General features: G+C 41.1%; 1 protein-coding gene across 2 annotated transcripts in view; it reads left to right on the top strand.

The window, feature by feature from the left end:
* The window catches only part of FASTKD1 (FAST kinase domains 1), a 46,522-nt gene extending 32,647 nt beyond the window's left edge, over positions 1-13,875 (top strand). For both annotated transcript variants that reach the window (XM_058664598.1, XM_058664599.1), the window contains exons 10-15: positions 1,292-1,420; positions 2,822-2,953; positions 3,297-3,410; positions 8,705-8,843; positions 9,759-9,873; positions 13,562-13,875. In XM_058664598.1, coding sequence (XP_058520581.1) covers positions 1,292-1,420; positions 2,822-2,953; positions 3,297-3,410; positions 8,705-8,843; positions 9,759-9,873; positions 13,562-13,657 — 725 coding nt within the window. In that variant the 3' untranslated portion in view covers positions 13,658-13,875. The remainder of the gene's footprint in view (positions 1-1,291; positions 1,421-2,821; positions 2,954-3,296; positions 3,411-8,704; positions 8,844-9,758; positions 9,874-13,561) is intronic.
* Positions 13,876-14,188: the final 313 nt, after the last annotated feature.

The following is a 14,188-nucleotide window of genomic DNA, read 5'->3' as shown; positions in this document are numbered from 1 at the left end:
TTAAGACTCAGTGAGAGAATGAAGTCCTTAGAGACAAGTATATGTAATTTTTTAAAAAAAATGATGTAATTGTTTTGTTTTGAAGAAAGATCAGTTTTGACAGGTCTTTTTTGCTGGTGGAGCTCATCTCACCATTTGATCTTTCTTCATTAAATCACCTCAGTCAAAACCCCAAAAGGAAAAACTGAGTGTTGCTCCTATCCTGTGTAAGAGTACTGAAGTGAGTAGGGCATTGTAAGTGACCTCTTCCCCACACTGGAAGTGTCTCTGATGAGGCAAATCATCTTAGCAACCTGCAGGCTTACCTTCTGGGACTTCTGGCATGCTCTGGGTGACTGGTGATGCAGAGAGCAGGGCCTCAAGTAGGTGTGCTCTCAGTCTGGAGACCCGAGGCCCCAGGTAGCAGCTGGTGTGGAGATACAGGCTTCAGAGCTGGGCTTTCTGGGTGAAATTCTACTCTCCGTTCACTATCTGTAAGACTTTGGGCATGCCATTTGATTTCTCTCTGCCTCCTTATGTCCATTTATGTAGCGGAGATAATGATCATTCCTATGATGTGCAAAAATGAATTTTATTTGCATTAGCATTATACCTACCACATTCTGAACACTATTACATTATTGTCATCAATACATAGAGATTGAGATCATTCCCCTTTTTATGTTACATATCATCCTTTTGCTTTGAATTTTTTTCTCTATCCAAGACAGTTTTAAAGACTCTATATTAAAGAGTAATATAAGCTGTTGGACCTGGCATGATGGCTCAATGGCTAAATCCTCATTTCACACGTGCCGGGATACCATATGGGTGGCAGTTCGTGTCCTGGCTGCTCTGCTTCCCATCTGGCTTCCTGCCTGTAGCCTGGGAAAGCAGTGAGGATGACCCAAAGCCTTAGGTCCCTGCACCCACATGGGAGACCTGGAAGAAGTCCTGGCTTCCAGTTGGTTCAGCTCCTGCTGTTGCGGCCACTTAGGGAGAGAACCAGCGGACAGATGATCTTTGTCTCTCCTCTCTGTAAATCTGCCTTTCTAATAAAAAAATAAATAAATCTTTAAAATGTAAAATGTTAATGTAACCCCAGAATAAAAGATAGTTTATACAGATTGATTTACCCAGAATCTATCTGCTCCACTTCCCACCCGAGGTAACTACTATCCACCATTCAGACTTGTGTAGACCATATATATTTGTGTGATTTTTTTTAAAGTCTAACTTTACCTGATTTATGTGTATATTCTATGTGAGGTGACTGTACATTATATTTTTTTTAAATTGTAATTTTTTTTAGGTGTGTTGGATCCTCTTGTTTTAGTGTTTCTTGGTTTCTCTTTGGCCACGGTTGAATATTTTCCAGAAGATCTGCTAAAGGCAATTTTTAACATCAAATTCTTGGCCAGATTGGATTCTCAACTTGAGAGTATGTATTATATTATCACTTTCACTTTATACCTGAGTTTCACTCATCTCTATATTGAAGCATTTAAATATTGATAACTTTTTTTTTGTTTGTTGAAGTAGTTCATTAATGCCCACACTCTTACCACTACTTTTAATGTCTTAGAGTATTTCTTATCTGCCTTTTTCCTGCTTATGTTTTATATTATCTGTGTAAATGGTAATTAAAACAAAATTTGGATTATTGTATGTATTTACTTTTATATGCTGTTGTTTTTCATTTGATTATATTTTGAACAATTTTCCACATCACTAGATATTTTCTGGCATCATGATTTTATTGGCTACATAATAAATCATAGTAACATTTCTGTATCATACAGCTTGTTTCCAGTTCTTCTTATTGTATATAATGAATAGTTCCATGTGAATCCTAGATTGTTTCCTGAGGATATATTGTTAAATGTCAATGAAAATTCTTGGTATTGTTTTTATTAAATGAAAGTTACAACATTCACAGTTAATGAAGACAGTGTAGGAATTGGTGCTAATCATGTGGCTGGATGTAGAAATTAGAAAATATAAACCATTGTGGGTCTGACTCAGTAGCCTAGTAGCTAAAGAAAGTCTTTGCCTTGTATGCGCCAGGATTCCATATGGGCACCAGTTTGTATCTTGGTTGCTCCATTTCCCCTTTCAGCTCCTGCTTGTGGCCTGGGAAAGCAGTAGAGGATGACCTAAAGCCTTGAGACTCTGCACCTTCCTGGGAGACCTGGAGGAAGCCCCTGGCTCCTGGCTTTGAGTCAGTTCAGCTCTGGCTGTTGCAGCCATTTGCAGAGTGAACCAGTGGATAGTGGATGGAAGATCTTTCTGTTTCTCCTCTCCATAAATCTGATCTGCCTTTCCAATAAAAAGAAATAAATCTTTAAAACTATATATGTGGGCCCAGCGCAGTAGCCTAGTGGCTAATATCTTCACCTTTGTGTGCACTGGGATTCCATATTGGCGCCACTTCGTGTCCTGGCTGCTCCACTTCCCTTTCAGCTCCTTGCTTGTGGCCTGAGAAGGCAGTGGAGGTTGACCCGATGCCTTAGGACCTTGCACCCATCAGGGAGACCCAGAGGAAGCTCCTGGATTCAGATCAGCTCCACTCCGGCCATTGCGGCACCTGGGGCATGAACCAGCTGATGGAGGATCTTTCTCTCTGTCTCTCATTCTCTGTAAATCTGCCTTTCCAATAGAAATAAATATAAAAAAGCGTGTGTAGATATAAAGCACTTGAGCACAAATGAAGTGATTTGTATGATATAAGAATAAAAATAGCAGCCAGTAGTGGGGATAAATGAATTTGAGAAGAAAACACAGGTTGATTTTGCTTGGTCTGAGCTATCAAGATTTATTTGGAATGTATTTTTAATTTCAGTTTTACCTTCATCTCTAAGTGCAAGGATCCAGTTTCGTCTCATGGAGTTAAATAGAGCAGTCTGCTTGGAATGCCCTGAGCTTCAGATTCCATGGTTTCATGACTCTTTCTGTCAACAACAGTATAATAAAGGTTTGAACTTTCTTTTGGTCAGATGATGAAGTTTAATTCTAAAGAGAATTTATAGGTTGTACATTGCTAAACATAAGCTTGACTTGCAAATTCTCAAGAGTGCTCTCAACTGCTTAATTTTAGGTGAGATTTGTGAAACAAGAATTCCTTTATATTTAGAACACAAAGCCTCTTTTGGTTGCGAGCAAAGGGCATATCTTGTGTAGAATTTAGTGATATCACATGTGGCATTACATTGGAGCACCTACTGGAAAGCTTGATTTCCCAGCTTATAGAATTTGGTTAATTTAATTAAAAATAACTGTTTAATCTAAGTGGTCTGTTCTCTTTTCTTTTTCTGAAGATATTGGCACTATGCATGGAGCACGACAGAAGATTTATAAGATGCTAGCAGAGGTGCTGGGAGGAGTGTGTTATGTACAATCCTGTGTTCTGACATCTTACCACCACACAGTAGGTGAGTCCATGGTAGCTTCTTAGCTACTTCCCTAACCAGCTGGAATTTTAAAAAGAAAAAAAGAGCCTTGACCCTGCACCCGCGTGGGAGACCCAGAAGAGGATCTGGACTCCTGGCTTTGAATCGGTGCAGCACTGGCTGTTGCGGTCACATGGAGAGTGAATCATTGGGTGGAAGATATTTCTCTCTGTCTCTCCTTCTCTCTGTATTTATCTCACTTTGCAATAAAAATAAAATAAATCTTTAAAAAAAGCTATTATCATCAAAATTTCCAAATAGACAAAAGTAGAAAGAACGATCTAGGAAAACCTCAAATTCCTGTGGCCTGACTCAGAAAACCATCAGAATTTTGTTGTTTTTCAGGAAAAAATTTAAGGTTGTTTTTTGTTCTAAGAACCAGATATAGATTCACTAAAAATCTGGATTTTCAAAACATTCTGTGCACCTCCATTCAGTGTACTAACGCCAGGGAAATGATTGTTTCAGTTTCTTTGTTTTAAAATTCTATCTGAAAAGCTGCGCTCCATTATCAGGTTGGATGAAGATTTCCAAAGAGATTGTGCTTGTCGCTAAACTGCTTACCTTCTTCCTCAGGAGGTCTGGTTGTGGAAAGTGTTCTGATTTCATTGTGGACGGCATAAAGCTGGTGGGCTAGATGATGTTGGGTGGCAATATTGTGTGAGAGTCAAAAAGATGTTACTAAATTCAAGAAGTGTGCTTAGATGAAACATGTCATCTAAGGAGCAACATAACCTTTCTAAATGAGGTTAAAAGAATATCTGAGGGCCCGGCGGCGTGGTCTAGCGGCTAAAGTCCTCGCCTTGAAAGCCCCGGGATCCCATATGGGCGACGGTTCTAATCCCGGCAGCTCCACTTCCCATCCAGCTCCCTGCTTGTGGTCTGGGAAAGCAGTTGAGGATGGCCCAATGCATTGGGACAGTGCACCCGCGTGGGAGACCCGGAAGAGGTTCCAGGTTCCCGGCTTCGGATCGGCGCGCACCGGTCCGTTGCGGCTCACTTGGGGAGTGAATCATCGGACGGAAGATCTTCCTCTCTGTCTCTCCTCCTCTGTGTATATCTGGCTGTAATAAAATGAATAAATCTTTAAAAAAAAAAAGAATATCTGAATACATAAAGGATATTTTAAGAGACTGTAAACTTAATATAAATGAATACTAAAAGTTAAACACTATTTAAAACTATAGTATTAAAAATAACAGAGTTAAAAAAATAAGAGTTGGTAGTCCCAATGTACATTGTCCTTCACTCACATGTTAGTATTGTGTATTGTGTGTGTGTGTGTGTGTGTGTGTGTGTGTATGGCATACTGATGTTCATGAGAATCAGTGTGACAGATCGGGTTGAGAACTAAAGGAAGACAGTGGAAATCTAGAAATCATGGTGTAGAACTAGAGAGGACTAGAACCACATGCCTTCCAATTCTTGAGCAAGTACCCCCGAATTAGTTTGTAAAATGGGGATTATTATTATGCCTCCTTACCAGGATTACCTGGCAGTGCATGTAAAGCCTTTAGCATGACTCTTGGAACAAAGGACATTTTATTTGTAGGGCTGGTTTTGTGGCACAGTGGGTTAAGCCAACACCTGCCATGCTGGCATCTCAATTGAGCACCAGTTTGAGTCCTTGCTGCTCCACTTCTGATTTAAGTCACGCTAATGCACCTGGGAAAGCAGTGATAATGGGCCAATGACCTGGGCTCTTGGCACTTATGTGGGAGATCTAGATAGAGCTCCAGGCTTCTTGGCACAGTCCTGGTCATTGCTGGTATTTGGGAAGGTAACCAGCAAGTGAAAGACTGGTTCTCTCCCTCTACCTCCAACCACCGTCTCTTCTCTCTCATCCTTTTTCTCTCTGTAACTCTGCCTTTCAAATACATAGGTGAATGTTTAACATTTTTTAAAATTTGAAGCTGAAAAAGCAGGAGAGGTTTAGTCTAAAAAATAGAAGTCTTGTGGGGACCATAACTTGTGAATGCTTGCATGATTATAATGTGTACCAAACTAGAAAATTCCATCTCTGTGCTTAAAAAAAAAAAAGGCAAAAATGAAGACATAGTTGGGCATGGTGCAATAGCTCCATGGCTAAATCTTCACTTTGTGTGGGCCAAGATCCATTATGGGCACCAGTTCCCTTCCAGCTCCCTGCTTGTGGCTTGTCAAAGTAGTCGAGGATGACCCAAAGCCTTGGGATCCTGCACCTGTTTGGGAAACCTGGAAGAAGCTCCTGGCTTCCTGGCTTTGGATCAGCTCAGCTCTAGCCATTGCGACCACTTGGGGAGTGAACCAGTGGATGGATGATCTTTCTCTCTGTATCTCTTTCTCTCTATAAATCTGCCTTTCCAATAAAAACAAATAAAAAAATTTTTTTTGAAGACATAGGTTTCAACTCAGCATAACGAATATTTTGGGCTGCTTTTTGAAGAAATAGTGTTGAAATAGAGCTGGGAGAGTCTGTGATCAGATTATGGGTGTTTCCACACTGGGCAGATACTCTCATCTGTCACTACAGAGCTCATACTTTCCTTCTTTGGTTTTATATTAATTAGTGTTTAGGTTTAGTTGTGAGTGAGGAAAATGCGTAAGTAGCAGGAACTTAAATTGAAAGTATTTCCTTCTTCCAGACACATCCCAGGGTCGAAATACCAGTTGTATAAATGTAAAGATCTAGGATCCTTCTATCTTTTTTTTTTTTTTTTAAAGATTTATTCATTTTATTACAGCCAGATATACACAGAGGAAGAGAGACAGAGAGGAAGATCTTCCATCTGATGATTCACTCCCCAAGTGAGCCGCAACGGGCCGATGCGTGCCGATCCTAAGCCGGGAACCTGGAACCTCTTCCGGGTCTCCCATGTGGGTGCAGGGTCCCAATGCATTGGGCTGTCCTCGACTGCTTTCCCAGACCACAAGCAGGGAGCTGGATGGGAAGTGGAGCTGCTGGGATCAGAACCGGCGCCCATATGGGATCCCGGGGCGTTGAAGGCGAGGATCGCGTTTAGCCTCTAGGCCACGCTGCCAGGCCCGGATCCTTCTATCTTATAAGCCACCGTGCTCAGTATGTAGCATCTGCTTCATGATCCCAGACGGGTGCTCTCATTTCACCTACAATCCAAGTGAAGGAAGGAGGAAGGGAAAGTCACACGTAACCATTTATCATGAGCAACTGTGGCCATTCTTGGCAGCAAGTGAGTTTTTGAAATTTGAGTTTCATTCTGAATGGCAACATACACAGCTAAGATTTAGGAACTCTTACCATTAGAAGTAGAAGGGAGGGCCCAGTGGCGTGGCCTAGCGGCTAAAATCCTCGCCTTGAACACCCCGGGATCCCATATGGGCGCCGGTTCTAATCCCGGCAGCTCCACTTCCCATCCAGCTCTCTGCTTGTGGCCTGGGAAAGCAGTTGAGGATGGCCCAATGCATTGGGACCCTGCACCCGCGTGGGAGACCTGGAAGAGGTTCCTGGTTCCCGGCTTCGGATTGGCACGCATCGGCCCGTTGCGGCTCACTTGGGGAGTGAACCATCGAACGGAAGATCTTCCTCTCTGTCTCTCCTCCTCTGTGTATATCTGACTTTGTAATAAACTGAATAAATCTTTACAAAAAAAAAAAAAAAAAGAAGAAGTAGAAGGGAAAATAGATTCTGGGGGACAACTTCCAACCTGGCAGACAGTTTTTTGAAAGATGGTGTATTCCCTGATTATTGTGGAAGTAGTGATGGTAGAAGAAATGCACTAAAATGTAAACTAAGAAATGCTCTATAATCCCACTGAGAGGATTTTATAGCAGTTTACTATGTCAATGTTTGTGACAGGCATAATGGCTGGTTTTTTATTCCTTTGTGTTGTTAATGTTTCTTTTAATCTAATAATAATATATATCTATTGTAGAACATTTGGAATTATAGAAAAGAGAAAAATGATGCATGATAAGCTGTCCCAATGTCACACGTGAAATTAGTACTGAAACTAAGATCATTGTACCTCAAGGCCACTGCATTTCCTGTTAATATTTATAATTCCCATTTTAAGGCTTGTTTTTATGTTAAAATATATTTAATCATGAAGGATAAAATATAGATACTAATATTTGAGTAAAAGGATATGATATGATTAAGATAGTATATACTCAGTAAATGAGTATATTTGAGTATGAGAAGGAGAGACAAAGATATTCCGTTGGCTGGTTCATTCCCAAAATGGCTGCAACAGCTGGAGCTGAGCTGATCTGAAGCCAGGAGCCAGGAGCTTCTTCTATGTTTCCTAAGTGGGCTCAGGGTTTTGGGCCGTCCTCCTTTGCTTTTCCAGGGCATAAGCAGGGAGCTGGATGGGAAGTGGAGCAGCCAGGACATGAACTGGCACCCTTCTGAGATCCCAGTGCTTGCAAGGTGAGGATTTGACCAATTAGCCATTGCACCAGACCCCTAGACTTTTCTGTGGTTATCCACTGCCTTCCTGCAGGGCACATATCAGTAAGCTGGATCAGAAGCAGAAAGTCTAGGACTTGAACTGACACCACAATATGGGATGTGGGACCCACATTGCAGCTTAACCTAATGTTCCATAAAAGCCATCTATACATTTTTTTTTTTGCTAGACAGATTCAGTATGTGTACTTCTTATTGCACCATATCTAGAGACAGTCAGCGACTGTATACTTTTTTTTTATGAAGGCTTTTGTTTTTATCAGTGAGTTTGTGTATTACCAACTAATTTATCCATTAGAAAGTTTCTGCAACAGCCTTCCACCCACTGATTCTGGCAGCAAGATTACTTGTTACTAAAACCAATCATTTTATTAGGGGTTCCAATTAAGTGACTGTATTACTTATCACCTCTTCTGCATTTGTTACCTGGAATTTGTCTAAGAACTATCCTAAATCAACTAGATATCCTTTTATAGGATAAGTGCTTGAGGCTTTATTCATTTTCAGATGTATTAGGTTAGCTTTCTTCAGTTGTGACCAGAATATTTAAGGAGAGTAAAAGTCTATAATGTGATTTGACCTGAACTAGTACTAGATATAGCCTGGTGCTAAATATAGTTTTGTGTAATACTTGCTGGTGGACTTTTATTTTTTTTTTTCAGAAAGAGGTACATTGAAGCAGATCTGATTTTTTAAAAAGTTGGGTAATTAGAAGGATTCATTATACTTCCATGTGTATGTGTATACCTATGTGTATGTATATGCTTATATGCCTAAATATTTCTTAAATATTTACCTGTACAAATTTACCTAATTAAATACTGTTGATTCCTCCCCATATGTCCTTAAGATTTTGAATGCATTTTGGATAAAAGAAAAAAACCTATTCCTTATGGGAGCCCTAATGCAACTTTGGGAAAACTACCAGAAATGTACTGGGAATCAAGTATGCAAATAGCTGGATCAAGGCTGCCACCAGGAGCTGAAAGGTGATGCGTTTCTTAGTTTACAATTGAAGCTAAGTGTTATATTTGAGCTCATATAATGAACTTGGCTCTCAAAGACTCGGTATAGAAGAATCTGCTCTCCATCTCATGCTTTCTGTTTCTGTCCTTTGCTTGCCCTGTGCCTTCTACCCTGACAGCCTTCCTTTGCCTGGTCAAAGCCTAGCATTTTCTCTAAAGTGCTAGTCCTCAACTAAAGGAAGTAGCATCATTTTTGTACTTCTAGACATCTGCTTTCCTGAGAATTCTTAGCCACTTTTTGCACTGCATTAGATTACTGACTAATATCATCCATTCTTGGCTAGATTATAAAACTATGTTGCTTTATTTCACAGTACCTTCTTTACATGTAGTAAGTGTGCAATGAATAGATATTGGGCAAACAAATGGATGAAAGTACGGAGCTATTTACTCTAAAAAATCATTTTATTTCCCATAATTTTCTTTAAGTGTATAGGTTTGTCCTTAGTTACTAATTTCTTCAGTATAAAAATAGGTTGGGGAGAAGGCATTTATTCTGGTAATAATGATGCCTGCATTTCCCATACAGTGCTTAGGTTTGCTTCTCAGCTCCAGCTCTGCGTCTAGGTTCTTTCTTGCCAGTGCAGATGCTGGGAAACAGTAGTGATGGCTCAAGTGAGTGGGTCTGTCACGTAGGAGGTCTGTATTGAGTTTCCAGTTCCCGGCTTGGGCCCTAGCCTGTGCTAAGGGTATAGGTGTTTGGGGACTGAAACAGCAGATGGGAGGATGGGAGTGACTTGCTGTCCCTTCTCTCTTCTCCTGAAATAAGCAAAGAAGTTTATTTCTTTCTTTCAACAATACATGCTTATCTTGAAAGGCTTACAATTACTCAGTTTCACATTTTGATTTTGGAAGTCAATACTTGTTTACCTTATGCAGGATTGCTTTGGAATTTTTGGATTCAAGAGCTTTCTGTAGAAACATCCCTCACTTGAAAGGAAAATCTGCTATGAAAAAACGGCATTTGGAAATCTTGGGTTATCGTGTAATTCAGGTATGAAATGCATTTAACTGAGCAGACACATTTACTTTCATTATGAAATTTTCAGAAATATCTTTTTATGTTAAAAAGTTAAGGAATATTTAAAACTGAGCATTTGTCTCTGCAACTATTTATATTTATACAATAAGAAATAAAGGGAACAGTCCTTTGGCCTAGCTTGCTGAGGTATCGCTTGGGACGCACTATTTCAGGTTTCTTGGGGGATAGTCCCAGCTCTCTGTACAGTTCTTGGGCTTCCTGCTAATGCACACCCTGGGAGCAACATGTGATGGCCCAAAGTTGGGTCCCTACCACCCACATGGATGTCCTTCTAGCTTTAGCTCCAGCCCAGGGACATTGCAGGTATTGGGGAGTGAACCAATGGTTAGGAGTCCATTCTCTCTCTCTTTTACCATCCCTCATATAAATAAATAACTAAATGTGTATGTGTGTATATCTACATGTATGTGTGTGTCTATAAAGAGAAAACTCATTTCTTATATTGTCTTTAGCGTATTTGTTGATTTATATATTGTAAGGGAGAGAAGAACTGTGGAGCTGGACGGAATTTTTTTTTTAATTTTATTTTTATTTATTTTTATTAATTACATTGCATTATGTGACACAGTTTTATAGGCACTAGGATTCCCGCCCCCACCCCTCCCCGTGCCTTCCCCCCATAGTGGATTCCTCCACCTTGTTGCATTACCACAGCTCAAATTCAGTTGAGATTCTTTCATTGCAAGCATCTACCAAGCATAAAGTCCAGCATCTTATTGTCCAGATAAGTTGAACGGTTTCTTGGGGAGACCATCTCTGGTCTGAAGGTAGAGCTGGCAGAGTATCACCCCAATCAATTAAAAGCCCCAGCATTACATCAGTAACAATTTATAACGTTATGGAATTAGTTGACATGATATTGAGTAACCAATATGTTAAAAGAGAAAAAAAAATACAAGTTCTGAACCACATCTTGTGACTTCTACATTGACATTTCAATTATTAGTTTATGTACAACTGGGTTCTATACACCTTAAAATGGCTACAGATTACTATTCAGCTGTCTCATGTCTATTTTCATTTTAGTATTTAGCAGTTTCTAGCGTTGAGGCATGATTTTGCTGCACTAGGCTGTTTCTCGGGCAGCCTAACTCTATAACTCTAACAAGACATATGTCAACAGTTTAGGTGAACAGTTTTAGGAGCGGTGTGCAGAGAAATCTTCAATACCCCACTGAGGAGTAACTAATCTTTGTGTCCCACCCAGTGAGTTGTAAGTGCATCCCCGCTGACCGTTTCCTGTCTGTTTCTAAGCTTTCCTTGTTGTTCTCTATCTATTCTTGTTTGTTTGTTTGTTTTGAGGGGTTTCTGGAGCAATCCTGATGGTCATTACGAGAGAGGGTGGGGACCCAAAGTCGGGACCAGGCAAGGACCAGAGAAAGCTCCTCTCCCTAGTCCCGAAGGAAGTTTATTGTTCTTCTGTTTCTGCAGACCGCTCAGTGTTCCTGGTTGTTGTTCCGACGACCTTGGATCCTGCAAGGCAGGATTTGAGCTTCTTCCATCCCATGTGGTAGATCCAAATGGGGGTGGGTGACCTCAGAGTTCTTGGCCTCCGAAGGCACTCCATTTCCCCGTGGTCTCCTAGGCAGTTGGGATGTAGTCCTTGGTGCTCGTACTGATAGTCCTTGATGAGGATCTGGGAGTCTACAGGGTTGGGATACAAGCCTTCTCCTGAGAGCTGGACAGAATTAAAGAAAACAAATATGTAGGAAAAAAAATGTACATTGTTGGTGTGGTAGGAATAGGTGGAGGAAGGGAGTGCTAAGGCAGGAAAAGGTTTTCTAGGCAGTGTTTGGAGGATGGACATACTTCACTTCTTTTTTTTTTTTTTTAAAGATTTATTTATTTTTATTGGAAAGGCAGATGTACAGAGAGGAGAGACAGAGAAGAAGATCTTCGATCAGATGGTTCACTCCCCAAGCGGCCGCAGTGGCCAGAGCTGAGTCAATCCAAAGCCAGGAGCCTCTTTTAGGTCTCCCATGTCCTCGACTGCATTCCCAGACCACAAGCAGGGAGCTGGATGGGAAGTGGAGCTGCCGGGATTAGAACCAGCGCCCATATGGGATCCCAGCACGTTCAAGGAGAGGACTTTAGCCGCTAGACCACCGTGTTGGGCCCCATACTTCACTTCTAAAAAGGATTTTAAAGGCTATACTCATGTAAACTAATTTAGTAGGGATCACATAGCTTTGCTCAGTAGTAATGATAAGTCTTCCCTAATGTCTTTTGAAGTTTTATTATTTTTTCTTTTTTTTTTTTTTTTGATTCTTAAATTATTTTATTTGCAAGCTAGAAGCGAGACTGGAGGAGGGAGATAGAGAGAAAGATCATCTATCCATTGGTTTACCACTCAAATGGCTGCAATGGCTGTAGCCTAAAGTCAGGAGCCTGGAAATTTTCTTGGGTCTTCCATGTGGGTACAGGAACCCAAGTAGCTGGGAAAGCTTTCTTTTCTTTTAAAAAAGAGATTTATTTTCTTTTTATTGCAAAGTCAGATACACAGAGAGGAGGGGAGACAGAGAGGAAGATCTTCTGTCCATTGATTCATTCTCCAAGTGGCCGCAACAGCTAGAGCTGAGCCAATCAAGCCAGGAGCCAGGAGCTTCTTCTGGGTCTTCCACATGGGTGCAGGGTTCCAAGGTTTTGGGCTATCCATGACTGCTTTCCCAATCCACAAGCAGGGAGATGGATGGGAAGTGGGGCCACTGGAATTAAAACCAGTGCCCATATGGGGTCTCAGTTCGTGCAAGACAAGAACTTTAGCTGCTAGACTACCGCGCGGGCCTTGGGTTATCACTCATTGCCTTTCCCAGATCATTAGTAGGGAGCTGGATTAAAAGTAGAGTATTCAGGTCTCAAGCCTTCATCCACATGGGATGCCTGTATCAGGTACCAGCTTTATGCACTATGTCATAAAGCTGACTTTTGTCATAATTGTTTCAAAACTTTCATTCTTGGGGATAGCATTGTGGTACAGCAGATTATGCCACTGCTTATACACTGGCATCATATACTGGAAGGCCATTTTAAGTTTCAGATACTTTTTCTTTACTTTTTAGGATGTATTTTATTTTTGGAAAGGTAGATTTACACAGAGAAAGAGAGACAGAAAGATCTTCCATCCGCTGGCTCACTCCCTAAGTGGCCCCAACGGCCAGAGCTGAGCCCACCTGGAAGCAGGAACTAGAAGCTTCTTTTGGGTCTCCCACATGGGTGCAGGGTCCCAAGGCTTTGGGCTGTCTTCTGCTGCTTTGACAGGCCACAAGCAGGGAGCTGGATGGGAAATGGAGTGGCTGAGATAGGAACTGGTGCCCATATGGGATCCCAGCAAGTTCAAAGTGAGGATTTAGCCACTGAGCCATCGTGTTGGGCCCTCAACTACTTTTTCAGTCCAGTTTCCTAGTAATGTCCCTGCAAAGGCAATGAAAGGCCCAAGTGCTTGGGCCCCTTCCACCTGTGTGGAGGCCAGGATAGAATTCCTGGCTCTTGGCTTCTGCTTGGTTCAACCCCAATTGTTCCATCCATTTGGATAGTGAGTGTATTAGCAAATGAAAAATTTCTCTGTCTTTTCCATGCTCTGTTGCTCTGCCTCTCAAATATATATTTTAAAAACATTCATTCCTACTATTATTGTTTACAGATCTCTCCTTTTGAATGGAACTCTATGGCACTGTCAACGCAGGAAGCTCGCGTGAACTACCTGAGAGAACACATATTTGGAGAAGGCAAATCATGACTGGAATTTTAAGATGAGTTATGGTGTGCCACACCTGTACCTGTACCTGTATTTAATTATCTGACCTGACTCAATTTAAAAAATCCTGAGGTAGGAACATATGTGATGTGTTTTAGAATATCAAGGAATCTGTTGTGATTACAGCAGAGTAAGTGGGGAGGGAAGTATAAGAAAAGGCAAGAGGTAACAGGGACAAATATATATATACAACCTCATGAGAGCTGAGAAGCCACAGGGAGGGTTTAAGTAGGAAATGAAATGAACTCACGTTTTAATTGCATCACTCTGGGTGCTGCCCTGTTGAAAGGAGGGAAGAATACAGCAGGGAAAATGTAAAAGCAAACTATAACAAGGTCATTGCTATAGCCCAAATGAGAAATGGATAGTAGTTTTGAGAGAGCAGAAGTAGAGATAAGTAGATATGGTTGGGTTTTCGGAGTATTTGCAGGGAAAGGCAGCACAGCTTGTTCACTGATTGGATATAGAGTATGAGAAAATCAGGAGTCAGGGATAATTCTGAGTTTTTATCCT

The sequence above is a fragment of the Ochotona princeps genome, chromosome 5, assembly GCF_030435755.1.
Source record: "Ochotona princeps isolate mOchPri1 chromosome 5, mOchPri1.hap1, whole genome shotgun sequence".
Classification (NCBI taxonomy): domain Eukaryota; kingdom Metazoa; phylum Chordata; class Mammalia; order Lagomorpha; family Ochotonidae; genus Ochotona; species Ochotona princeps.
Note: the sequence above shows the minus strand (reverse complement) of the source record. Positions and strands in the feature narration are given on the sequence as shown.